At 39.8% G+C, this 25,976-nt stretch overlaps 1 protein-coding gene across 1 annotated transcript in view; it reads right to left on the bottom strand.

Annotated features, from left to right (window-relative positions):
* Positions 1–5,635: 5,635 nt before the first annotated feature.
* The window catches only part of egfem1 (EGF-like and EMI domain containing 1), a 96,108-nt gene continuing 75,767 nt past the window's right edge, over positions 5,636–25,976 (bottom strand). Inside the window, exons 24-38 of the mRNA XM_088610704.1 lie at positions 22,386–22,514; positions 21,569–21,697; positions 21,074–21,202; positions 20,462–20,590; positions 18,870–18,998; positions 18,395–18,523; positions 18,042–18,173; positions 17,459–17,587; positions 17,198–17,326; positions 16,274–16,402; positions 11,336–11,464; positions 9,627–9,755; positions 8,872–9,000; positions 8,332–8,460; positions 5,636–8,007 (exon numbers count right to left, since the gene is read on the bottom strand). Coding sequence (XP_088466830.1) covers positions 7,925–8,007; positions 8,332–8,460; positions 8,872–9,000; positions 9,627–9,755; positions 11,336–11,464; positions 16,274–16,402; positions 17,198–17,326; positions 17,459–17,587; positions 18,042–18,173; positions 18,395–18,523; positions 18,870–18,998; positions 20,462–20,590; positions 21,074–21,202; positions 21,569–21,697; positions 22,386–22,514 — 1,892 coding nt within the window. The 3' untranslated portion in view covers positions 5,636–7,924. The remainder of the gene's footprint in view (positions 8,008–8,331; positions 8,461–8,871; positions 9,001–9,626; positions 9,756–11,335; positions 11,465–16,273; positions 16,403–17,197; positions 17,327–17,458; positions 17,588–18,041; positions 18,174–18,394; positions 18,524–18,869; positions 18,999–20,461; positions 20,591–21,073; positions 21,203–21,568; positions 21,698–22,385; positions 22,515–25,976) is intronic.

The following is a 25,976-nucleotide window of genomic DNA, read 5'->3' as shown; positions in this document are numbered from 1 at the left end:
AAAAATTACATCTAATAAAATCAATGCAACACCATCTTTGAATTATTTTAAATTTATAAGCGCTGTATTTTGTAAATTTGAATACTTATTAATAAAAAAAACTACAACATATAAAAATACATTTTATTTTTACGTTTGACTTTACAGTGCTGAAGTGCTAATTCGGGGGCAACACCATTCTAAAACAAGATGAGATGCCAAAATAAAGCCCATATAAAATACAAAGTTTTATTCTAAAGGCTAGTCAGCAAATCGTTAGCAGTTAAAAATATACGGACGGACATGGCGAACTACGATAGCAGGTAAGAATGGTGACCACGTTATTTTAAAACAGGGCAGCGGGAGAATGCCCATTTTCCTGTTAGTACAATATCTACCCTAGGAGGGACAGCCAGAGGATCATGTTCAGGGTGCCTTCTCGCAGGGCTGTAGGTGGCCCATCTCACGGCCAAATTCTGATTGTACTCTGCTCTTGAGCAACAGGTGATTGGCTAATCCCAAGGGCAGCCTAGGACTCCCTGCAATCCCATCGGTCCGTTGTCATCATGGCAGTCTCAGTGAGATTAAAGGTCTCATTGCTGAAACTTTACTTGAAACTTTTGCAGTGGTTGTATATATTGATGTTGTATTAATAATTTGATTTTGTATGCCTTTTCTCACCCTAATTCAGCATTTCTCCAGGTAATGTCCTTGAAAATCTCCTTTTATGTGCTTCCAACCAAAGGTTCCAGTTTCCTCTGACTGTAAAAAAATACCAGCTTTCAGGAAATGTAAAAAAACTTCTGCTCCCACTAATGAAATGAAAGTGTTCTTGAAATGCTTGAGATATGTATGTTTTAGATTTTTATGTCAAAGAAGTACAAACTTTAACAAATGAAAACCACCAAAGAACTGATAAAGATCATAACATCATCAAAACAAATGAATTAAAATAGTGTGTTTACATGAAAATGATACAATTTTAGGCAGAAGATTTCTAGACTAAATTTAGTAGGGTCAATTAGTCAGTTAGTCAATTAGGTCAATTAGTACTATTAAACAAGAGCTGAATATCAGAGAGGATTATCTGGGAAATCTGAATTTTTAAATATTAAATTTTTTTTAATGAACTGAGGTATTTCTTAAATGTATTATTACTGTTTAATGGAGCATCACTGCAAATTTGATCTTAATTAAATGATTAAAATGATTAAAAGAGAAAAAGCTCATATCAATAATCTGAGGGACTAAGAAGAGTGATTTTGTAGAAAGACAGCCATTAAAAAGAAAAGGCAGGAGAAAATGAGATACACCTGCATTAATTGCTTTCAACAGGGATTGAGATTCCACATGAGGGAGAGGAGCAGATATGTGTGGCTCTGTGTGGAATTGGCTGCTCTTCTGGGTTAGTTGGAAGGTGTATAAAAGGACAGCCAGGAGGAAGTGGGTTATAGCCAGTGTCTAGACTCCAGTGGGAGTGTTCAGTAGCAATGAATTGGGCTGTTTTGCAGGCTTGTGAGATTGAGTCAGTAAGTGAGGGATGTGTATAAAATTCAGCTATACAGAGGGACATCAAAAGGGTTGGACAGGTGGGCTGTGTTGGGAGGTTTGTTTGCCAGGCTCAAAGAGGTTGAAGTATGCTGCCAAGGAACAGGATAGGCCACCTAAAGTGGGCAGTGTTGTCCCACTCCTCCAGGTGACATTACATGGTAAGGTAGCAGTGTAACATCTGAGAGAGGGAGTCCAGATGGCACAGCTGAAGGTTGGAGTCCTGAGTGCTTACTACCAGCAGGCAGTCTTAGAGTGAGGGACATATTACAGAATAACAATTCTGCTGTGTCAGGGGCAAAAGTAAAATGAAGATGGAGGTGTCCCTGGCTAAACAGGATCAGCCAGTACAGCTTGAATTGAAAAGAGCGGCTGGCTGTTTATGAAAAGCATACAAATGAGGATGAGTTGAGTGACTAATGAAGAAAAAGCCTATGGTTTAGTGACTGGGTGGGTTGGGTAACATACAGTACTTTACTGCCTGACTATATTAGTGAAGTGGTTTGAGTTAATGAAAGATGTTAGTGAAACCCCAAGAGAAGAAGAGTGAAACACAAGAACCTGCAGACTTCTGAGAGGGGACCAATGAAAACGCCAGGAACCTGAAGGGTTTCTGTCAATGAGAATAAATATGACCACTTAAATATGGCCAACTAAGCTGACAGACTGGCAGGGTGGTGATTAGGGAGGTAGAAATGCCAGATTTGCCACATAATTCCAATTCATTAGCAGAATTCAACGTATAACAATATTTTTGTGACATAATTTCATAGAGAGGTCTCTACCACTTTAAAATGTTATGTCTTTTACAGTAGCTCTTTATGCCTTACCCAGGGGTGAAGAATCATTTAATGATTAATTACACTTATAGTGCTTTTCTGGACCCTCTACTCAAAGCAGAAGATATGCAGTTTTTGTTTCTTGACAATAAGAAGCCAAAGCAATAGAACAAGGATAAGTTTAACAGATTTGTGATCTGCTCTGGCTTCGTCTGTACTGTTTCAAAAGCAATGGTATAAGGATCAAGACTTAGACAAGAAAATACACATCTTTGCACACAAATCAGTCTTTGTCGTGGATTTATAAAGGCTTGTCTTGGGCATTTAGGAATAAAGTACTAAAGATACTTAATTTTTCTTAACAGTGGTTACCTAAGATAAAGTGGAGTGACCACCCAGAGCTGTCATCAAAGTACTGCCCTTTTGGTTCTGTTTGAATGGAAACAGGTGCGTCTTGTCCAGGGATGAAGGTCTCTGTGATAAACATTATTAAAGAACATCTGTTGCTTGTCACAATTCATGGAGAATGTGTGCAGCTTCAATCCGTCATGATTAGCTTGCTTTCTGGCAGTAGTTCTCTGCAAATATTGCCACTTTTTTCCAAGACAAATTGCTTGCTTTTCAGCATGTAATATATACATCAAATTGGTCAAATAATATTAATGGCATTTACACAGAAGAATAAAATGTAAAGGCCATAAAGACATGATAAATGAATACAATTAAGACACGGATACAGTATGTACAATTAATGTAGCAAAATATAAGATATAGGCTTGCTTGCATATTACTGTTGTAGGATATTACTGTTTTATAAAAATATGATTTTTGTATTTTTGTCATTTCTGAGCACTTTTCAGAGAGCTGTACAATAGTACAGACATATAAATAAAGTAATAGGAAGTGTGAGAGCACAATAGGTCCAGAAAAGATGGAGATCACTGTCTGAACCACATTCCCCAGAGAGCAATGGGTCAACCTATTGTAGGATGTCCTCTGTCACCTGACCAATAGAAGGAAGACAATTGGTTGGTTGACATTTAAAACCAGAAAGGGAGAGGGGTTCCAGGTTGGCTGTGGACATGTGCTGGTTGGGAAAGCATTTGCAGCCTAAGTTATGTACTGCCCTGGAGTCAGGCTCATGAAACGTGAGTTTTTGTTAAAGAATCTTGGCGTGAGATTGAAGCTTGGGCAAGAGTTTTGAGAAGAATCTTAGAAGGAGACCTCATTGTGAACCTGGTAAGCAGCTTAACCGCCCGGCTACTTGTTTATAAGGAAGGGCTGAAGAAGTGCAGTTAGAGCTCAAAAGGCAGAGCTAGACCTTGTTTTGTTTTTGGCTTATTCTCTTCACACTATAGATAAAGAGCACTGTTTTTTTTTTCCTTTACTGGTGTGTCTGTGTCTGTTTTTCCTAGACCGACCTATTTAAAAAGGTCATTAGGAGACCCCACCATTAGCTCTGCCAAAGAGGTAAAAAGGAAATCTCAGCAAACTGGTCCAGGGAGCTAAAAACTAAAATCTCTAATGAAAAGATTAGGAACTTCTAAAAACAGCAGTCACAGAGCATCTAATAGATTTGGAAGGTGTGCCCGACAGCCATGGATCTACACACAAGACTGCTCATTTTGCACATTGTATGGGGGCTGGCCTTCAGTAGAGTAAGAAGCATGAATTGGAAGATTTTGGATCATGAATCTGTCTGTGTTCATCCAATAGGCAATAACAATAAAGGTGCAGGAGGAACCTGAAACCCACTTTAAATTTCAGGAGGAGTCAGTGTAATTTACAGAAGATGGCAGTGATGCAGAATTTTTTCTTAGCTCACTGCAGAATTGTGGACCTACTGTATTGTAACTCAGTACTCTAGATATCCCGGTAAGAAAGCTGTTATAGTAATAAAGAGATGACTTGCATCCAGCAAAGGAAGCATAAGTAAGGAGCAAAGGTCCATAGGCCTTGAGCATAAATTCTCATGAAGGCTTTTTTAGTTTAAGCCTTGATTCTACCTGCAGCAATTGCAGCAACAGTATCTGATTTTGTCTGCAATTGAATCAGGTAATTAGTTTTGTTGACTAGCTTTGTAGCCTTCTGCTTTCTTTCTGGTCATCGATAAATACCTACACAATTGGTATAAAAACAAAATGTGATAAAGACTGAAAAGGTTATTGTGACTTCACCATGAAGCACAGGGGCAATATTGCCTTTTGAACAGTCTCTTTCAACATTGATCTATCATAGTGATCTATGCTTAAGTTGTTGGAATAATATGCTAAAGTTTAACATTTTTTAAACCAATGACAGAATGAAGAAATGGGTGCATACATTTCAACAAGCAAGCAGAGCAAATAAAGGTCATTATGAAGATAAGAGCTCAGTTGGAATAAAAATCGGGAGAAATAGAGCACCGAGAACCTGGTTTGAGAATCAGTGGTTTAGGTGAGCACAATGGTGCAGTGGTTAGCATTGATGCCTCACAGTGCTGGGGTCCTGTGTTCACTTCCTGGGGTGCTATCTGTATGGAGTTTATGTTCTCCCTGTGTTTGCATGGATTTCCTCTGGGTGCTATGATAAATCTTCTTACAGTCCAAAGACATGCTAGCATGTTAATTGGCTTCTGGAAAAAATGAACCTGGCATGAGTGTGTATGTATTACCAGCAGCCATATCACCCTGCAACTCAAATTGGCAGCCCACTGAAGCTCAGCAGGTGTGAGCTTGGATGGGAGACCTCATGTTACCTTGGTATCCTGGCCAAAATTCCCATTGGCCTTTACCAATCATGGCTTCCTTATAATCCCTTTAGGCTAGGAATTGGCTTTATCACTCTGTTCTCCTCTCCACTGATAGTTGATGTATGGTGAGTGTATTGTGTGCACTATGGCTGCTGTTGCATCATCCAGGTGGAGCTACACACTGTTGGTGGTGGGGGGGAGTCCCCATTACCTGTAAAGCACTTTGAGCGGTTTCCAGAAAAGCGCTATATAAGTGTAAGGAATTATTTGTGTGGTCCTGCAGTTTAGTGTCCCATCCAGGGTTTTCCCTGCTTGCGTCTGTTAGTTGCAGGGATAGGCTCTCTCATGACCCTGTGTTGGATAAAGTGGTTAGAAAAAAGGATTTGTTTAGGTGATACATCTTAACTCGCATTCCAACAGAGTGTGAGGAATGCAAGATCATTTTTGCGTGCAAAATGTTTTAAGACATATTTCATTTTTATGAGGACGAATGTTACTTTAATGAGGTTTTCCATATCCAAAAGATGTTTGCATTTTTATTTTTCCTTGCATTTTTCATGTTTGTAAAGCTGTTATTGTCTGAGAAACAGAAACCAAATGGCTGTGACCATTTTATTTTGTCATTTGTTATGAATCAACACATGCCATGTATTCCAAAAAAATGTATTACCAAAATGTTTCCTTTTAAAAAAATAACACTAATTACATTTTCAGTACAGATTTCAGGTACCGTTCTGACAAAAGTCCTGAGAGTTCCAAAAACACTGAATATCAGACATTTTATCACCAAAAAAGAGAAAAACGCTCTGTGAGAAAAAGCAGATGAAGGTCTTGAATTCCTCTGTGGGCAAGATACACATATAATTCCTCTGCTGCTGAGGGGAAATTTGAATTCAGTTTACCAAGAGGCTAAAAGTTCAAATAAAGAAAGATGCCCTTACAAAATAACAGCATAGGCTTTCTGAAGAAAAGTACAGGGCAAAGTCTTATTTTGAGGAAAATACACGAAGATTCTAATTTCCTGAAAGGCACAATGGAAAGATTTCAAACATGAATTAATTTGGCATAAAATTCACTGTGAAATTCAAATTCAGCTGCCCAAGTAAGTTTCAAACCTGCTTAACACTACAGATATCTTTCAGTTTGTCTTTTAAAATTTTGGTTGTTGCACAGGTTGCTGAAATATTAAACCACTTGAAATAAAAAAAAGCAAAATTAACAGGCAGATGGGTCAATTCCAGGACTGTTGCCTGTTATTGCTAAAGCTTTCAGTTATCTGAGTTCAAAAATGTTTTTCACTTTTTCAAATACTGCACATGAAATGTAGCATAAGAGCTGAATAAAATGCCAAGTTAAGTCTTAGCAATAAAATCTGAATAGTACAATAAAAGAAAGATAATTAGAGTATGCTTTAGAAAGTCAGTCACATTAAAGAATGTACAAAACATGATGGCAGCATCAGAAAATATTGAACAGAACTGGCAAAACATCAAAACTGTACTTTTACCACGTTTGGTATTTTCCATCTTTAACATAAGCGCAAACTTAAATGCATAAAATATTTACAAAATACAGAAATTCCATTAACAACCTTTCATCCATACAGACACAAGCATTCATTATCAAAGGACATCTTCCTACATGAAACATGGAAACTATTTTAATCTGTATAAGATGGCTTGTTTCAGGCTCAGGTGTAGTTTCTGTTCTACACACCAAAGAACATAACTGTTCTTCACTCATGTGTTTCAAGTTATCTATAAAAACCAAATGCCATCTCAGCATTTTCACTCCTGCTTTAAATATCATATTGCAATATTCTAGAGTATGAAATGAACAAACTGACAAGTCAGACAAGAACATTTGCACTTACCATATGTTTATACTATAAGGGCACCCTACACATACTTCTCATTGACTGAAAATTAAAAATATATATTGTCATTTAAATAAAATAACAAAATCAGAGTCTTAACTAGTTAATATACAAGAAGTAAGGAATCTATTCAAGTGCTGTATCAGACATTAAACAGCTTCCACTGACAACCAGTTATGGACGGAAGCCATTTTGTTTAATACTGCAGAGTGCTTACACTGCCATTAAGATATTTCTTTTAATCTGTTTTAAGCAACAAAGAGTGATGGCTACCTGCGATACAGTAATTAATTTCCATTGATGATTGGGTGTCAAGAGTGTCTTTTCAGGTGGCATGATGGCGCAATGGTTATTTTTGCTGCTCCACAGTGCTGGGGCCTTGAGTTCAATTCTTCACCAGGGGTGCTATCTACAGTATGTGGAGTTTGTGCGGGTTTTGTCCAGGTGCTTTAGTTTCATCCCACAGTCCAAAAACATACTGATTGGTCAAATGGCTACTGGGAAAGTGGCCATGATGTGAGTGAGTGCATGGTTGTGTCTGTGTGTTGTATCTGCTTGTGTGCCCTGTAATGGGACTGGGATCCTATCCTGGTTATACCCTCCCTTGTGCTCCTTTCTTGCCAGGATAGCCTCCAGCTCCCCCTTGACACTATATTTGGATGAAGTAGTAAGAAACGGAAGGATAGGGTTTCTTTTTCAAAATATGGCTCCTGCTTTTTTATGTTTGAACAGAAGGACTTGGTCAAGAGGAATGGACATTCATAGGCCGTGTGTACATGAAATGTCTCTGTCTGTTATGAGTGCTGGAAATGGTATGTGTAGCATACAATGTCACAGGCACCCACTCCTCAGCTTTCCCGGTGGATGCTGTAGCCTGATATTGTGTGGTCTGTTCTGTACGCGGCTAAGAGAATTAGCACCATCCTTTCATTACTTGTAAGTTGTTCCTGGTTTGTTATCACAATGATTAATCCATCAGGAGTTTAGTTTCTCTAAACCACTTCATAAGCACTATGATTCTGAAAAATGCTTTGAAGGCTGTTTTTCTTGCAGATCACCGGATTTCTGGTTAGACAAGGGGTCTAGGGGTCCCCCTAGGAAACGAAGAGAAAACATACATTAAAATGAAGCAGTAACATTTTTGGTTCACCACTAGCGGAAAGCCATTATTCCCATCTCCACATACTGGAGTGGTTCCTTTAATTCCTTTTAAAACACTCAGACCATTTCCAGTTTGGGTCCCAGCAGCTACAGGATTAAAATAACTCTCCATGTTTGAAATGACTGATGACCAAGATGCGAAAAGCATTAGAATCTGGACTGATCAGAGCTCAAGTCTACTTTTGCTCTTTGTTCGGCACCTTTCCATGCCTGTGAACCACAAGCTGTTCTAACAGCGACCGTCGGGGGTGTTTTACCTTCTGTGCACGTGGGCCCGATCCAGCTGAAGGGACACAGGCAGCTCCCACTGCGGGAGTCACAGTGTCCTTGGTTAGCACACTGGCAGGTCAGCGAGCACCCCGGTCCATAGCGATTGCTTCTACACTCTGTGAGAAAGGGGAGTTTTGCGCAGCGCACTTATTGAATTTTTGTTTTAAAAAATGAAAGTGAGCGCCTCACACTGAGGAGGAACAGCCTACGAGACAGCACTGTGTCAGCACATCACTCAATAGCCAGGCCAGCAGAGATTATTTTTTAAACAGAAGTATTCAAGTGATTGAAAATAGCTCTCTAAAATGTTTTTTTTTTCATTTGACTGTGATGGGTGCTTGAGAAATCAAATTCTAACACCAAAATCCCAAACAGGCCAATGATTACCACAATGCAAATTTGTCTGGGAAGATTAATTCATTCATTTCTTTATTGCCAAAACTGTACATTTCCATGGCTTAAGGAAAGATTCAGCCCAGCCTGGTAAAGGACTTTGCACATTAGGCTTAGAGTCAAGGTGTCCTTACCTTTGTCACATCTGTCTCCGGTCCTTCCAGGAGGACAAAAGCATTTCCCTGTGACAGGGTGGCAGGGAGCTGCTCCTTCACAGTCACAGCGGTGCTGGCAGGTATCCCCATACCTGCCCAGTGCACAAACTGAACAGCCAGAGCAGCAGTCAGTCTCTCAACACCAGCCAGCCAACCTACCCACACTGTCAGCTTTATGGTTTTCAGGATTTGTCTGAATTGGCAAACTTAGTTAGGCCGAGGCCTTGATCCTTCCCATTATATACAATTGTTTTATAGGGAGAACTGAAAGACTGCCAAAAGAGGGAAATGCACCAGGAATTAATTAAGTACCTAAGTACCAGAAGTAGAAGGACACGTGTTTTTCATAAAATAAACACTCTGTCAGCCCTACTACACATTTAGCTTTAATGCCCCGATAGCAAGAAAACATCTCAGCCTGTTGAAATTATGTCATTCAAAGTACTGTATAAGAATGGGATAGCTTCTGTTAAAGGGCATGCCTTAGTGAAAGAACACTAATGCCTTCACAGGATTTTAGTTCACTGAACTATGTGCTAGACAAGAGGTGCTATGGTAGGAGTTCATTAGAATTGTCCAGCGTGTTTCATAATGTGAAGCAAACCACGGTGAAAGGCACATTAAAATCAATGGGAAATGCAGAAAGCCGTGGTAAACATTCATATGAGTTTATACAAAACTGTACATCAACAGTGGGAAATACAGTGAGATCACTGTTTTTCAGAGGCACTTACCTTTCTGGCATTGACGTCCATAAAAGCCAGGAGGGCATATACACTGGCCAGTGACGGGGTGACATTGGAGACCATTTTTACAATCGCAGAGATGAGCGCAGTTCAGGCCAAAAAACCCAGAGGGGCACCCTAACATCAAGAAAAATAATATCAACTAATCCTGCTCAGGGCACAATGGGCTTACTGTTAAAAGTTTAATTACAGTGCGATCATCCCTCCATCTCCCACATCGATCTTTCCTGGAAGCCCAGCACATGTTGTAAGAATTACAATTTCAAATAATCTTTATATTGCGATGAGGTTTGGCTATTGTGTTTCTGCTGGGTTCTCTGGGAGCTGGGAGATGTTGTCCAACAGGCAAGGAGCCAGAATTGCTGGCAGCCTATTCACAGCTCCAGCTCTCTCTCCACCTACACACTTCAATATTTTATTATAAGCACAGCACTGAGAGTACATAGCAAATAAAGTACATGTGGCAAGTGGTAAGTATTCACTGTATAATTTCACTGGAAATCATTTAAATGCTTATCTGTATGTGGACAAATTTGCAAGGGTTACTGGCGGATTTATACCTGATTTAAACTACAGAAACCTGCATCCTGACAACGTACTGTAACCAGGCTTGTCTCTATTGAGATGAGATGTACAGTATATTTCCATATACATATTACATATTTACAGTATATATACATAGTAAAGATGTACATAAATCACAGTCTAAGATGCCGCTTTTAAATATAAAGTATTTTATGCTGAACATTTAGACCTGCCATCCAAGAAAACCCAATACTTAACCTTATTTCCCACCTGCTGAAACGTAAAAGCCTAACCACAAATGAATAAGAATCCTACAAATTAAATTAATTCTAAAAACTTGAAGTGTTATATTTAACAATCATCTCCCTTCTACCAACTGGATTATAGGATGGTTTAGGATTAATTTTACTACAGAGAAAACTAAAGAGCTCATTAAGTAATAGTTCTTCCATTAAATACGTACAGTAAGCTTTCCAGTCCTATGGCTTGCTAACACAATTAACAGGTGTTATAGCCATCTTGAATAAAAATGGTCCTACCAGCTGTAGTATAGGAACATCTGTCCGCAATACTGATCTGAAACATCCTCTCTATGCCCATCAAATGAACAATATGCTTCTTTTCTGAATATATAAAACTTAATATTAAATTGAAAGATATTCAGTATTAAAAAATATTGCACATTATAGGGTTTTAGCAAGATAGTCAATTGACTGCAGATAGTCAATTCAGTTGCTGGAAATTTATTTTTAAATAGGGAATTTCTTTTAAGTTGCCTCTGTTGAGTCAGTGCCTTCTTTATGTCTGGTAGGAAATACCACATATATAATATAATTACGAAACAATTTCTCTTTTCAGGTTTTCATTTACAATTTTGTAAACTGCGATAGTCAAATAGTATATTGCAAAGTGTGATATCTGTGTTGCAGTATTTTCTTAAATATTTTTGTAGGCAATCGAACTGTATTAATTTGCTTTTGAATTTGTCTCAGAAAGATATAACTTCTCTTGCTTCTGCAATGCAAGGGCTGAGGAAACGACATTCAGGAAGTCAGTGATACAGCAGATATATTCTTGAATTACTGTATATGAACCTACTCAAGTCGTGCCTGTTCTTCGTGATCAGAGGATCTGAAGACTGGCTGAACACAGAAACAGTCAATCTTACGTACTGTGCTCACAGGAGTGCCCGTAGAAGCCCTCAGCGCAGTGGCAGCAGCCCGTGAATCGGTCACATGACCCACTGTTCTGGCAAGGGCAGTCCAGCAGACAGTCGGCACCATATTTACCTGGAGGACACTCTGGAAAGATATCCAAGAAAGCATTTCTGCACTATTGCTCACTAGTTACACTAGGCAGCCTGCCTATTGACAGTTATTAATTGTATTTGCGTTCACTGCCTCTTTCAGTTTCGTTCCTTTGCAAAGTCATGAGATATATCAAATGGGACAGCAGCATCGCCTGGAGCAGAAGTTATCTAAATGTTCTGAGAGCTCTACCGTGTCACTCCCTATGCTCATATTTAGATACCCTTATGGAGAGATATAAGGTCAGTCATTAGTGAATTTTGCAACCTCGGTTTAATAGGTTCATTACACTACAAATTGCTGTTCTGGTACTGATGCAGAAGATGTGATCTTTCAAAAAAAATCCTTGGATTAATATGGGACGATCAACCAAACTAACAAGATTATTTAAATTGCCTTCTCCCATTTGTAGCATTTGTTATGCTGCCATCATCCTGAACCTTTGTGTTTTTCAAGATGTGTACAGGGCAACCATTATGGCACATGCCTGCTTCCTTCAGTCTCCTCTAAGGCAAAATGCAAACAAGCCAAGAATGTTTGTACCATTTCAGGAGATATGGGCACAATCATTTTTGTTAGGAGTGCTGGGACCTACAGTCAATATGTGGAGTATTTATTTAATAATAGATCAGTGTGATGGGGCCATTAGAGGCCTGTACACATTATTTCTCCACACAAAACCTTGTTTTACCTGTATTATAAATGTATGGATTTTTCACATCATCAATCATCAGGCTCAGAGAATGGAAAGGACAATGTTTTGTAAATAGTTGGAACTTTAGATCAAGATAAAGTTGCCACCCTTACAAAATATGAGACTAGCTTAAAGATTTATCAACTGAAATTTCTTGAAGGATCACTTCATGAAGGGAACATATCAGCTGAAATACTTGAATAATCAATGACTGAAACCATAGGAGCAGGAGTTCCTCTGGAGCAGCTTATCATGGTGCAGTACTTTAACATTTGGAAACTAACCACAGCTCCTGGCAGCACACGACAAAGAAAAGAACTTTAGCTATGAAGACTGCAATGTCCGATACAGCTGGGTGTCACCTGGTAAATGTGTTGGAGGGCAAGGTGGTTAAGAGAATGCCTGGTTTTAACTCTGAAAGTAGAGCTAAAGATCATAACAACATCACATACAAATACAGCTCTCAGGCACAAAACACACAACAGGCACAAAGCGAAAGAATGAAGTCCAGCAAGTGAAGACTCAATTGCATGGTAAAAGCTTTAGTAAAAAGAGAGGTCTGTAAGGATGTTTTGAAATGCAGTTAAAAAGGCTCCAATAGTTCTGGGCAATGAATTACACAGATATGATTTTTCACACAAGAAGGCTCTATTGCCCATTGTGAAGAATCTTATCTACTGAGTAAGAATCCCAAGATCAGCAAATTAAGTTTAAGATGGAGTACAGTTATGTAGTAAATTCTAACAAATAATCCAGACGTAGATGATTCAGTGTTTTACAATATGTGTGAGTATGTGAGGTCTGAAGTCTACTCTTAATTTCATAAGGTGTTAGTACAATTTTCAGGATGGGACTTATGTGATAATGCAGAGTAATGTATGTACAAGGCATACTTAATACTGGACATACAGAAGCCTATTATACTTGAAATAGCATAATGAAATAAAGGCATTTCGCAATCTTTGAGTGTCAGAGAGGCAGAGCTTGGATTTGAACTAAGCAATGTTCTGCAGTTAGAAGAAAGATGCCATTGTGATGTTCCTAAAATGCAGTTCAATACACAGCACAGAGTCAAATGTACTGCCAAGGTTTCTAATTCCCATCAAATCTCAGTACCATCAACAACAGTGTGGTGAGCATTGTCAAAACTTCCAACTACTTGTTGGAAGACAATTGGTGAAAGCCTCCATGTCCTGATATTTAAACCACCTCTTAATAGGAAAACCTGTAGAATGAGGTAATGATGCACACCTGTTCTGATTAATTAGAACTCAGAGGGAATGAAATTCCACATGAGGGAAAGGAACGGATGTGATAGGCTCTGCGGGGAATTAGCCATGCTTTTAAGCTGATTAAGAGGCTTATAAGAACAGCTTGAAGGAAAAGTGTTTCAGTCTGTTTCTAGACTTCAGGCTGATATGGGTGGGTGAATGAGAGTTGTACTGCAAGAAATATGGATTAGTAATGAGTTGTGCTGGCTTACAGTAAGACTTGAGATAGTTGTTAAAGAGCATACCATACTATTTAGGCCTGTACTGAGATAGGAATCTAGATGAATCCATGGTACTCTTGGTGCCTTAACATCTCTAAATATAGAGGTAGTTTCAGATTGAGTTATTAGAGAATCTCAAAACATCTATAAGTGTCAGGGGTGCAAGTTTTGAGTGGTGTCTGGCCAAGCAGGGTCAGCCAGAGAAGTTATTCATCACAAGAACTTGTGGTTGCTAATAAAGATCTCTTTCTTGAGAAAGAGAGTGAGAGTTGTAGTGTTTACTGAATTGAAGATTGAGAACTGAGTACTAGGGTTTAAGCAGGATTCAATGCTGTAATGTCTCATTGTGTAAAGTGATTAGTTTAGTGAGTAATACAAATGGGTAACAGTGTTGAATTCTCCTCTGCTTATTGCTAAATAAAGCACATTCTTTTAAGAAGAAAACCGAGGAGTTAAAGGAAACTGGGTGTAACTTGAACTGCTACAAAAGCACTAGAGGTTTGGTTTTGTCAGTGGAAATGAGTACTAAAAACATACAATAAGGAAGAGGACTGTCTTCATTAAGAGAAGAGTGCTGTGAAACAGCGAGATCCTGGAGACAGTTTGAAAGATGAGGACAAGTCATTTAAACAGCAAAGAACAAAAGTGACATGTGTTGTGATGTGGCAGTGCTTGTATTGTGGTGATGTGTGTGCTGGTCCCCAGTCAGCAAAATGAGTGTTTATTCTCCAAAAGCCATCTATGTAACAAACAAGCTAACTTATCAGCTAAACAGTCTATATACAGTATTTTTGCTAGGCTTTTCACAAAAATAAAATCACATTCCTCAAGCTACAATATCTTTCCATGTGAAAGAAAGAACAATTAAGACTATCAATTTAACTATCTTATTTCCCATTTACCTTAATAAATGATTAAACCTTGTATAAGTAATTTCTTCTCTAACTACAGCTTTCAGAGGCACGAAGTTGCTAGGCCATGTGGCCTAAATCTGCTGTTGGGGAACTAGCAATACAATAGATGTGTAGGATCCAGGTGAACATTACTGCATTGATTCAATTTAAATTGCTAGTTCCTAACAACAGTGGGATGTGGAAAAATCATTATCATGGAATTGTAAATTCAATAAAGGTCACAAGTGAATCAAACGTCCACTATTGTTCTTAGATAACTTCTTGACACGCCCAGGTTTAACACTTAAACCTTACATTTAAGGTTTGTGAAATTGGCTGTGACTGCTCTTGATAAGAATGGATAGGAAGAAGGATCTGGTAGCTTTATCAACATCCTTATAAGCCAGCTGATTTAGGCCTGTCTTCTCCTACAAATGCTCAAGATGTTGTTCAGGTTTACAAGACATAGAGAGACTGCAGGCTCACAAATCTTGAGACGGGCCTACTTAATGATTAATGAAACAAATGAAAACATACTACACTATATGGCTGTTCAAAAAATAATTAATAATTGCTTACACATAGCACTTTTCTGGACACTCCACTCAAAGCGCTTTACAGGTAATGGGGACTCCCCTCCAACACCTGGATGATGTGATAGAAGCTATAGTGCTCCAGACCACTCACCACACACCAGCTATCAGTGGGGAGGAGAACAGAGTGATGAAGCCAGTTCATAGAGGGGGATTATTAGGAGGCCATGATTGGTAAAGGCCAGGGGGAAATTTGGCCAGGACACCAGGGTAACACCCCTACTCTTTTCGAGAAATGCCCTTGGAGTTTTAATAACCACAGAGAGTCAGGACCTCGGTTTTACATCTCATTCGAAGGACAGCACCTTTATACAGTATAGCGTCTCCGTCACTATACTGGGGCATTAGGACCCACATGGACCCCAGGGTGAGCGCCCCCTGCTGGCCCCATTAACACCTCTTCCGGCAGCAACCTTAATTTTTCCCAGGAGGTCTCCCATCCAGGTACTGACCAGGCTCACGTATGCTTAGCTTCAGTGGGTTGCCAGATGTGAATTACAGGGCAATCCTAAAGGTGAATAATGGTGAATAGTCTTCATTCCAACCCAGAAAATACTGAGCAAAAGCAACAGACAGTCCTCAGCGTGGAGACTGATGTTACTATGAAGCACAAGCATGCAGCACACCATAACAATCAGGAAGCAGGCAGGACAGCGGTGATAACACACTTGCATAAAGACTTCCATGGCATGCGAACAGGCAGTGGCTAGCATTGCTGCCTGGCAGCACTGGGGCCCTGGGTTCAGCTCCTGGGGTGCTGCCTGGAGTTTCCCTGTGTGCGGGTTTCCTCCAGGTGCTCCAGTTTCCTCCCACAGTCCCAAGACATACTGGTAGGTTACTTGGCTTCTGGGAGAATTGGCCTTGGAGTGAGTGTGTGTTTGTGTCTGTGTGTGCCCTTTGATGGACTGTCATCCTCTTGGGGTCTACCCTCCCTTACTCCTGTTGTTTGCCAGGATAGGCTCCAGCTCCCTTGCCCTGAATTGGATAAAGCAGTTAGAAAATGGTGGCTGGATGGAACAGGAAGAACAAAATCTGCTTGGTTTTAAAGCTCAGACCTTTGAGACCAGGTTCTCATATTAAAGTTCATATGCATCATTAAGTCCTATGAATACAAAAAAAAAAGCAAAGTACCTTTCTCACAGTAAGATCCAGTCCATCCTAATCCACATATACAGGTCCCATTCTCTGGGTTACAAATTGCACCATTTTGGCAAAAGCAGGTGTGCTGGCAGTCCTCTCCGTAGCTTTCTCTGGGGCAGGCTGAAGCAGGAGCAAAGCAAATGAATGAACTAGCAATTCTGTAGCAATCACAATTCTAGAAATTCCACATGAAGATAACATCTTGGTTGTATTGCAAGCCAAACTGTCCCTTTGCATCTATGTCACTGTGCGCGCCAACAAGTTAACTTTCATATGACCCTTTTCTAAATGTATACGTACATATATAGAAATGACCACATTTATCAATGCCAAACCTTATTAAATGGCTTAATATGATGCCAAAGTGGCTAAATCTAACAGAACAATAAACTCATCCTGATAATAACTCTTCAGGCAATTTAGATACTGAATATAAAACAATAAAACAAAAACAATTTTGTTTCTCATCCACTTGAATAATTATAGCAACATAGGGCATGGAACATCTACAGAGATCCTTCTGCACTGACAGTTTTCATATATGAGGCATTTGAAGAAATCATTGACATTGGTTTGGAGTGGGAAAACTGCACTGGATTCCAGGATAACTACCCATTCACTGTAAAATGCTGAATTTTTTAAACTTTATTCCTTCCTAGAGAATATGCAGAAATTGTATATAGGTATTTATACAAATGTGATCATGGAATTATTTTCAAAATGTACAGTTTTGTCACTCAATCGTATCACAAAGTACCTTTACAATATCAGCAGCACATTAAATATGTAAATATGTACAATGTGAATCTTTTAGCAACATCTTGCTTCTATTCTGCTTAACACCAGTGAACAGATGTTTACCATTTGAAAGCAATTCAAAACCTTGTTTCCACAAATGAAGAACAATGTATTTACCTTGCTGACAAGATGGACCAGTTCTGCCAGGTGGGCACTTACACCTTCCTGTCACCAGGTGGCACTGACCTCCCTCACCGCAGGAACACACCAGGGCACAGTCCTTCCCATAGCGGCCCTGTGGACAGCCTGAATGGGGCATTTTTGCCTATTATTTGAACTGATTTTCCATTTAAATACAGTGAGCATTTAACATACCATAGGACAGTCAAATAAGTGAAAACACCGAGCTTCATTCCCAGAAGCACATGAAAGTCTTACTCAAGCTGCAGTCTGCTCCCAGGAATCCTGGAGGGCACTGACAGGCACCAGTCACAGGGTCACAGCGTCCTCCATTCTGGCACCTACAGCTCTCTCTGCAATAGGGCCCATAAGTTCCTTCTTGGCACTCTGGAATGAAAGAGTTGAGTTAAGTACTGTATGCATGTTCTGTACTTCTTAACAGCATCTTGTCAGGTATTGTTTCATAACGAAGGATGATTCTAGACAATCCCTAGAAGCAAACTTGTCATTCTGTCATGCTGTACAAACCCCTAAATAAACACATAAACTATCGTAAAATGCAGCCTATTTCCGCTCACCAAGCGCTAGTCTTCAAAAATGCCAGCACGTATCACAGACAACACTTGTTTTTTAGGCATATTCCTCTGTCCCAGATACTGTATATGTGGTCGGGGCCCATCTGAAACATTTCCTTTTGCAACAACCAACTCATTATTACTAAGATCAACATACAGTAACCCTTAAGGCCCTGATTTCACTGTAGTACTGCGATGGCCAGACGTTGAGTAGCCTTGCTCTGACCGAAGGCGACATCTCACTTCCCATAGCAGGTAACTCTTACTGAGCTCACAGCGGTTTCCATAGTAACCAGGCAGGCAGGTACACTTCCCCGTGATGGGGTGACATTGTTCCTTGTCACCAGAGCACTGGCACAGCTGGCCACACGTCTGGCCGTAAGTGCCTGGAGGACACGCTGAAAAAGACATTGACAGAACAATACTGCTGTGAAAAAAACAGACCAAACAGGACATACGCCGTTTTACTCACTTATTCAGCAGTGTATGCACAAGACAAAGAATGACTGTAGAAGTCACTCAGCTTTCTAGTGGAGTCAGTCAGCTTTTCCACAGATTAAGAATTTAAAATACAAAGAAAGAAAAAAGAACTAAATGTTTAGCCAAACAAATGTCCTACTTTCTTCACAACCGTTCCCCGTGAAGCCTGCAGGACAGCCACATTCTCCAGTCACGTGGTTGCAGGAGACACCAGGAGGACATTTGCATTGCTGGGCACAGTTATCGCCATAATATCCAGGTAGACAGGCTGAAGAGAAAACCCACAGTAGTAAAGTAAGCATTTTCTGAAAAGTCCTGTTCACTCCATGAAATGTAAAGAACCTCCATATTCTACCGATGGCATTTGATTAAGCTTTTGCATGACCTATTATATAAAAAAAAAACAAGACAACAGTGTTCTCAGGTGTCCTCTTTAATTATTCCAGTATGATACACCTTTGTCATTTTACTGTTTGTGTTATGACTTCATATAAAAAAAAACTAACAACAAATACAATTTTTTCTTCCTATAGCCAGGCGTACGCTTCTTAAGGCCAGTCTTAGTTTCTTTATGATACAGTATCTATGCTCTTAAAACACGTATGTCAACTCACGCTTGTCACACCTGTCCCCTCTCCAGCCCTGCTGACATTGACACCAGCCTGTGACGTGGTGACACGTGGAGCCATGCTCACAGTCACACTGCTCCTCACAGCGCTCCCCGTAGTAGCCCTCCGCACAGGCTGCAACACAGTCAACATGGCAGCCATTAATTAGTACGAAAATGACCAAACGGGTGAAGGTCTGTTTTTCATGTTGTGTTCTGCGCAGACCACCTCTTCAGAGAGAGCAAGTGCTGTGATGTTGAGTACACTTATCTATCCATCCATTCTCTAACCCCTTTATTCAATACAGGGTGGGGGGGGAGGGGGGCCAGAGTCTATTCCGGCAAGCAACGGGCACAAGTTGGGGTACACCGTGGACGGGATGCCACTCCGTCAGAAGACGCACACAGACACAAACACGCACATTAATACCAGGGCCAGTTTTCCCCAGAAGCCAAGTAACTTACCAGTATGTTTTTGGGAGGAAACCAGAGCACCTGGAGGAAACCCATACAAACACGGGGAGAACATTCAAATACCATGCTAGTGCTGAGAGGCCGCAATGCTAAACACTACATAGATAAGGTGCCTATTCTTATTCTTGTTTAGCGCTATTGTATTTCATGGTAACCTTTTCCCCTAATTATGGATTGGTTTGTGTTTCAGTTAATTAATATAATGTCCTAATTCACACAGACATTTTGCAAACCAAACAGTCATGCTGATCAGCTGTTCAGTGGTAGTCAAGGGAAACTTTGGTTGACAGAAACAGAAAATACCAAATGATTTAGCTGCTCAGGTTATTCCTTCATTTGTTTTAATTTAGAGCAAACATATAAGACCCATCCCATTTGATGTGGGGCCACCTGGGAACCTTTTTATAAGAGAACGATAAGTGAAAATAAATTAGTGCTCTGAACTACTGTCCACCCAGATTACTGTGTGAAATGTGACATTTGGTTCACCAAATTTGAAAAATCTCAACGGTTTAATCCATGTCGGATTATACAAGCCGTAGGCTGTTGTACACATTCTACTTCAGGAACACAAATGTGATACTTGTATATTCCAGATTATTTTAACTTCCCACATCTGGCAAATGTATTCAAAATAAGGTAATGTGTTTCAAATACCCTGTGTCTGGTTTTGGGTCATGTCAGAGTCTGGAGTTTTGTTAGAAAAGAAAGTGGCTGAAACTGTTCCATCAATTCATCCATTTTTCAACTGCTTTATCCAGTACAGGGCCATGGGGGGAGCTGGTGTCTATCCTGGCAAGCAACGGGTGACAAGAAAGGATACACCCTGGAAGTCCACAGAGCACACACAGACAAAAACACACCCACACCCACACCAGGGCCATTTTTCCCAGAAGCCAATTTAACCAACCAGTATGTCTTTGGACTGTAGGAGGAAACCAGAGCACCTGCAGGAAACCAGACTGAACACTGGGAGAACATACAGTACAAACTCCATGCAGGGCTCAAACTGTTATGTTTTGGAATTCTTATCCAATTCCTTGGGGATTATGCTGCCGGCCAATCTGAATGTCTTTATTATGGTGAACTCCAGAAATGTCTATCTTTATGTTAAAAGTCTTTTACCTGTTTCACATTGGTCACCAGTCCAGCCTGGGCGGCAGACACATTTCCCTGAGTGTCTCTCACAGAGTCCACCATTTGTGCAATTACAGGTCTGTGCACATCCTTCTCCAAACCGCCCATCTTCACACTCTTAGCAATCCAGAGAACAAATTGTTAAAATCAGGAGCTGGTTTCCTGAGACACATAGTTCTGATGATTGGAGTCACTGTTTTTTCTCATTTGTTGCTTCCCACCTTAGTATACCCTTTAATATCTTTTAACACTATATTTTGGCACGGCTGTGATGGGGGGTAAACTTAATGCCTAATGTAAACTAATGTCTGATTCTGCTATTCTAGACTGTTGGTGTATTCTTGCCTTTATGAAAAGTTAGCAGCTTCCCCACTCTCGCCTCACATGTTTGCTTTTCTTTGCTACAGATTTCCACTGGTTGTATCACATTTTACTATAGTACATCTCTCTACATGCATACTGTACTCTTTGACTTAACCATTGTATACTTTAACAATCCTACGTAAGGGCAGACACTGACAGATATACATCTAGCAAAAAGCAAAAGAACCAAGCTTAAAAGTTAAGTTTAGTTAATGCCAATAAAAAATACATCCTAACCTAGTTCACAGGCAACCCCAGTCCAGCCTCTGGGACACAAGCACTGGCCAGTCACCAGGTCACAGGAGCCCCCATTTTGGCAGATACAATGGTGAAGACAGTCCACACCATAGAGTCCACCAGGGCATGCTAAACAGGTACACTGCATTAAATACTGAAAGCCTTTCTGAAAAGCTCATCGTTACAATACACAAAAAGAGAATATAGGCAAAATGGCATTCCTGTCTCAAATACAATTTTAACAGATTGTGGCCTCTGTTAGATCATGAATTATTAATTCAGAAAAAAATCTGTATGTCATACCAATACATTACAGTGCTACAGTATGTGCAATACTTATATAAATTGACACTATAGTAAAAGGACAAGCATTAGACCTGATTAGTAAAAGTTAGTGTATGTATGCAAACTTATTGTACATTGCAATATAGCAGGTTATTGCACTAGTCCAAACCATCAAGGTTTCGAGCGTTTTTAAGGTTTTTATTCACTTACGCTGCTGACAGGTAGCTCCTGTCCAGCCCGCAGCACAGCTGCACTGCCCAGAGATGTGGTCACAGGCTGCTCCGTTGTGACAATCGCAGGTCTCACTGCAGTTAATACCATACTGTCCTCTTGGGCAAGCTGGGATGATAATTGAACAGTGCCATAAATGCAAGGGACTGAACAGATTTGAAAGGCAAGACACGAAAACATTATTTTAGTTGTTTATGACTATGTAACAATTGTTTTTACAAATGAAAAATTAAGCTTTGCACAGACAAATTCATTTAAGGGTGGTCATATTTGTGAAGGACGTACCACCTGCGGGGTGTAGAGGTTTCCTTTAAACCTCCAACAATTTTACGCCAGGAAATGCTATTCAATTTTCATTAACATAGTTAACACACAACAGCAGGGTAAGGATAATATGCAGGTAAGTACAACATTAGAAATTTACGAACAAATTTTATTCAATTCTTTAAGAAGTGGAAAAGCTCAGCTTCCCGATATAAATCTGTATAGTTTATGTCCATATACACTGTACATATTCATAACACATATTTATGTCCATGTAAACTGTACATATTTATGTTCATGTGTTTACAGGGATTTGTTAGAGTAAGAAACTCATACAAACAGTGTGAGTCATATTTATACATGCATACCTATGGTTAAATATGCCATGCCTGAAAGGTTTTCCTCAATGAAAAAGACTTAAATAATTACATAGACAATTGTTCTGAAACCATTTGCAATGTATTTAAAAAGCGAAGCATGAAAGGAAGAGCATTCCAAAAGTATGCCACATTTAATGAGGTGAAGCCCTTACCCTGGTTACACTTGGTTCCCACCCAGCCAGGAGGGCACTGGCAGGCTCCTGTGATGTGGCTACAATGAGCACCATTTCTGCAGTTGCACATCTGGTGACAGTCAAGGCCATAAAAGCCAGCCGGGCATGCTGAAAACCAGGATGAAACAGCCCTTAGATCATGACTAGGACAGTGTGCTTACAAAACACCAAGATAGCACGTCTACCACCTACAAAATGAAAATTAAAAAAGCATTCTGCTTTCCAGTTCATTTATAAAGCATCAGCATTAATTAAGTGATCTCATACTCCACATCTGCACAAAACCAGTGGCACATCAAAGCAATGAGACAGCGTGCCATGTCTTCTCACAGAACAAAGGGATACTGAAATTCCAAGTCATTCCGGCACCTGCTGAGACACTTCTGTGCTCACATCAAGGCCTAAGAAACCAATCCGAAACAAAAGCAGGGTCCACACACAAAGCTTTTGTTCCTAATGGTTATGTTTCCTTTTCTCCTTCAGTAAAAATCCAACATTATAAGAAGCCCAGGATTCTGGGAAAATTGGTCCTGGTGTGAGTGTGCACGCCTGTGTGTGTGTCTGTGTGTGTGTTCTGTGACGTACTGGCGTTCTGTTCAGGGTGTACCCCACCTTGAGCCTGCTGCATGCCGGGATAGTTGTTTAGGCAGAAATAACAACAAGCAAGTTGAGGAGAGGCTGTGTACTGTAAATCCCTCTATGCTGTTGTTGGAAACAATACCCTTGAATTAGGCTATTTTGAAAGATACAACTCTAGACAAGCCAGCAGATGATGTAAACCAGTTAGCACTGGAGAAGTAAGACTCAGTTGGAATAAAAACCTGCAGACACAGTTGTTTCTCCAGGACCAGAGCTGGGAACAACTGCTCACCTGTTCCTTTAAAATTTGCATACTGAGAGCTCTTCACTCTAACCTCTTTGTACATGTACAGTATATGATCAATGTTCAAGCACATCCAACCTTTACATCCAGAGCTCTGTTCCTGGATGGAGAAAACTGAGGTCATATAGAGGTCACTTACAAAGTGGCTTTCTAGCACTTGATAATGTATAGTTCACCCCTACACTTTGTAAATTGCTTTGGATTAAACCATCTGTTAAAAATATTTTAGTCAAAAGACAACAAGCCGAATGTATCATGTCAAGAAGACCATTATCTCTTCTAAAATTCTTCCTGTTCCAAATAGTTTTTGCCAATTGACCAAAACTATTTGAGGGGTTAAAAACAAGAAGACTGACAGACCCCCCTGTCATGTTAGATTAGGGGCGCTTAGAGACGAGTGTCTGAACCTGGCATCTTTCGAAACTTCCTTCTCTTCCCCTTTCTGGAAGGCGCCTTGTTTCAATTGCCGGATGTCAAACACTTGCAATCATTTGCATACTTCAGGGATTTTGTGTTTGCTGTGGGGATGTAGTTGTGGCTTTTTCACAGTTATTATACCATCTGCGTTGGCTCCATTGTGGCTTTGCAGTAAAATGGCCAGCTGGACGGTGGTTTTCATTAACGGGCGTCAGACAACTATGCTGTCATGCATCCAGCTGTGGAGTGGGGAGGCATTAAAGACTGCAGGAAACATCTGTGTAAAATCCCCAATACTCCTGTCTTCACCAGCTCCTGGTGAGTTTAATAATGCCAAATAATCTCGCTCCACAGTGACTACCTGTCTGTGGTGTTTACCCACCTTGGATAGACTTACATCACAGCAATCCTTAAACGTGTAGTAGCAGTAAAAAACAAACAAACTTGTAATTGTTTATTTAATGTGGTAACAAAAAGTTCGATTTGGATTCAAATATCCTGCGGTATTTTGTTGAGTTTTTTGTACAGCGTGTTAAAACATGTAATTTACAGTTTTGAAAACAACATTAGATGATATTCAGAAGACTAAGTCATGCAAAGAATCTGTTTTATCACCTAGATTTGTTAAAACATCCCAAAATGGATTTCAATGTGAATACCAACGTTCTTCTTTAAACAAAGCAGAACCTCAGCTTGAGTAGAAGATTTTTTTAAACATGTTAAAGGATGCACAGCTGGAACATTTCCAAGAATAAAGGGAGCAATCTGCACGGAGCTGAACATTATAAAGCCAAAGAAGCACTCCTACAGAATGCTTCTGTTGTTCTGCAGGGGCCGGTCTCTTTGGATTTCCTCCATGCAATATACTTAATATGGTGTGTGTAATAAGAAAATGAAAAGCACATTGTATAGTGATTCTTCATACTCTGTCCTCAAGGTACTGAGCAAGACAATCACGGTTTGTGATTTCAATTTGTTATGACTACTGCATCAGCACTGAGATTTTGATTTAGATTGTATGGGTCTTAACTATTTGATATGATACTGAGAAAAATGAGCACTCTGCAGTAAGTCCAATGTTAAAAACTGTTTTGCAATTGTTTTAATATTGTGAACCAGTGGAGGGCACACCAGAATCATCTCGCTCTTGTCTATGTCTGCAGATACCACTGTCTTTTGATATTTTAATTGCTTCCTTAACCTGGTAATTTGCATATGGACTAAGTTTTCCTTGAATAAAAAATAAAGATATCTTAAAATAATAAAATATAGTATTAAGAACTTTTGTCTTATTTACAGTATTATTTTAGTCTATTTAGACAAAAACAAAAAATGCAAGTCACAGAATTGTCTTTACTTCTGTGTTTTATGCCAGGAGTTAAATGTTTTAATATCTTCTCTCGATGATGTATCATAGTGACTTTTCAATTAAAATTAAAATTAATAACGTTGTTATTATTGTTTATCTATCCATGCATTCTCTAACCACTCAATTGAGTGGGGCCTATCCCAGCAAGCAACGGGCACAAGGCCGGGTACACCCTGGACGGGACGCCATTCCATCACAGGGCACACACAGACACACTCACACCAGGGCCAGTGTATTGCCAGAAGCTAATTAGCCTACCAGTATGTCCTTGGACTTTTGCAGGAAATCAGAGCACCCAGAGAGAGGAAACCCCTGCAAACATTTGGAGAACATACAAACTCCACACAGATAGCATCCCAGGTCTGTAATTGAACCCAGGGCCCCAGCACTACAAGGCAGCAATGCCAACCATTACACTACGGTGCCTTTTTATCAGCCTTTAAAAACAGGAAAATACAAAATGAATGAAAATTAAGGAAACAATTCAGTATTCTCATAGTTTGCTATAGCTGCTGTTTCACAGTGTAATGGAAATCTCTATAAAACTGTATAGAGAATGTGGAGTCTGTGGAGTCTCACAGAAATCTTCCCTACAGGAATTGTGTAGAATTGTGTATACTCATAAGGACTTTTTAAGCAGCCTTGTGTCTTTTTCTTTTTTGTTCAACATACTGTAGATGTCCCCAGTTAGCAAAGTCAGCTACAAAATCAAAGAGATTTTAAAGAACAGATATTCTCTTTTTATACCTGAGGGTAGGTTTTTCTGCTAATGGCGCATGTCTTCTAGGTTCCCAGAGACAATTGCTGGTTAATACATGTGAAGTTCCGGCATGAGTTTCTAGTGCTCGAGACACATGGTGTGCCAGACATATAATGAAACCTACTGGTGGCAAGACTAGGA

This window comes from Lepisosteus platostomus, chromosome 2, assembly GCF_059453375.1.
Source record: "Lepisosteus platostomus isolate fLepPlt1 chromosome 2, fLepPlt1.hap1, whole genome shotgun sequence".
Lineage (NCBI taxonomy): Eukaryota > Metazoa > Chordata > Actinopteri > Semionotiformes > Lepisosteidae > Lepisosteus > Lepisosteus platostomus.
Note: the sequence above shows the minus strand (reverse complement) of the source record. Positions and strands in the feature narration are given on the sequence as shown.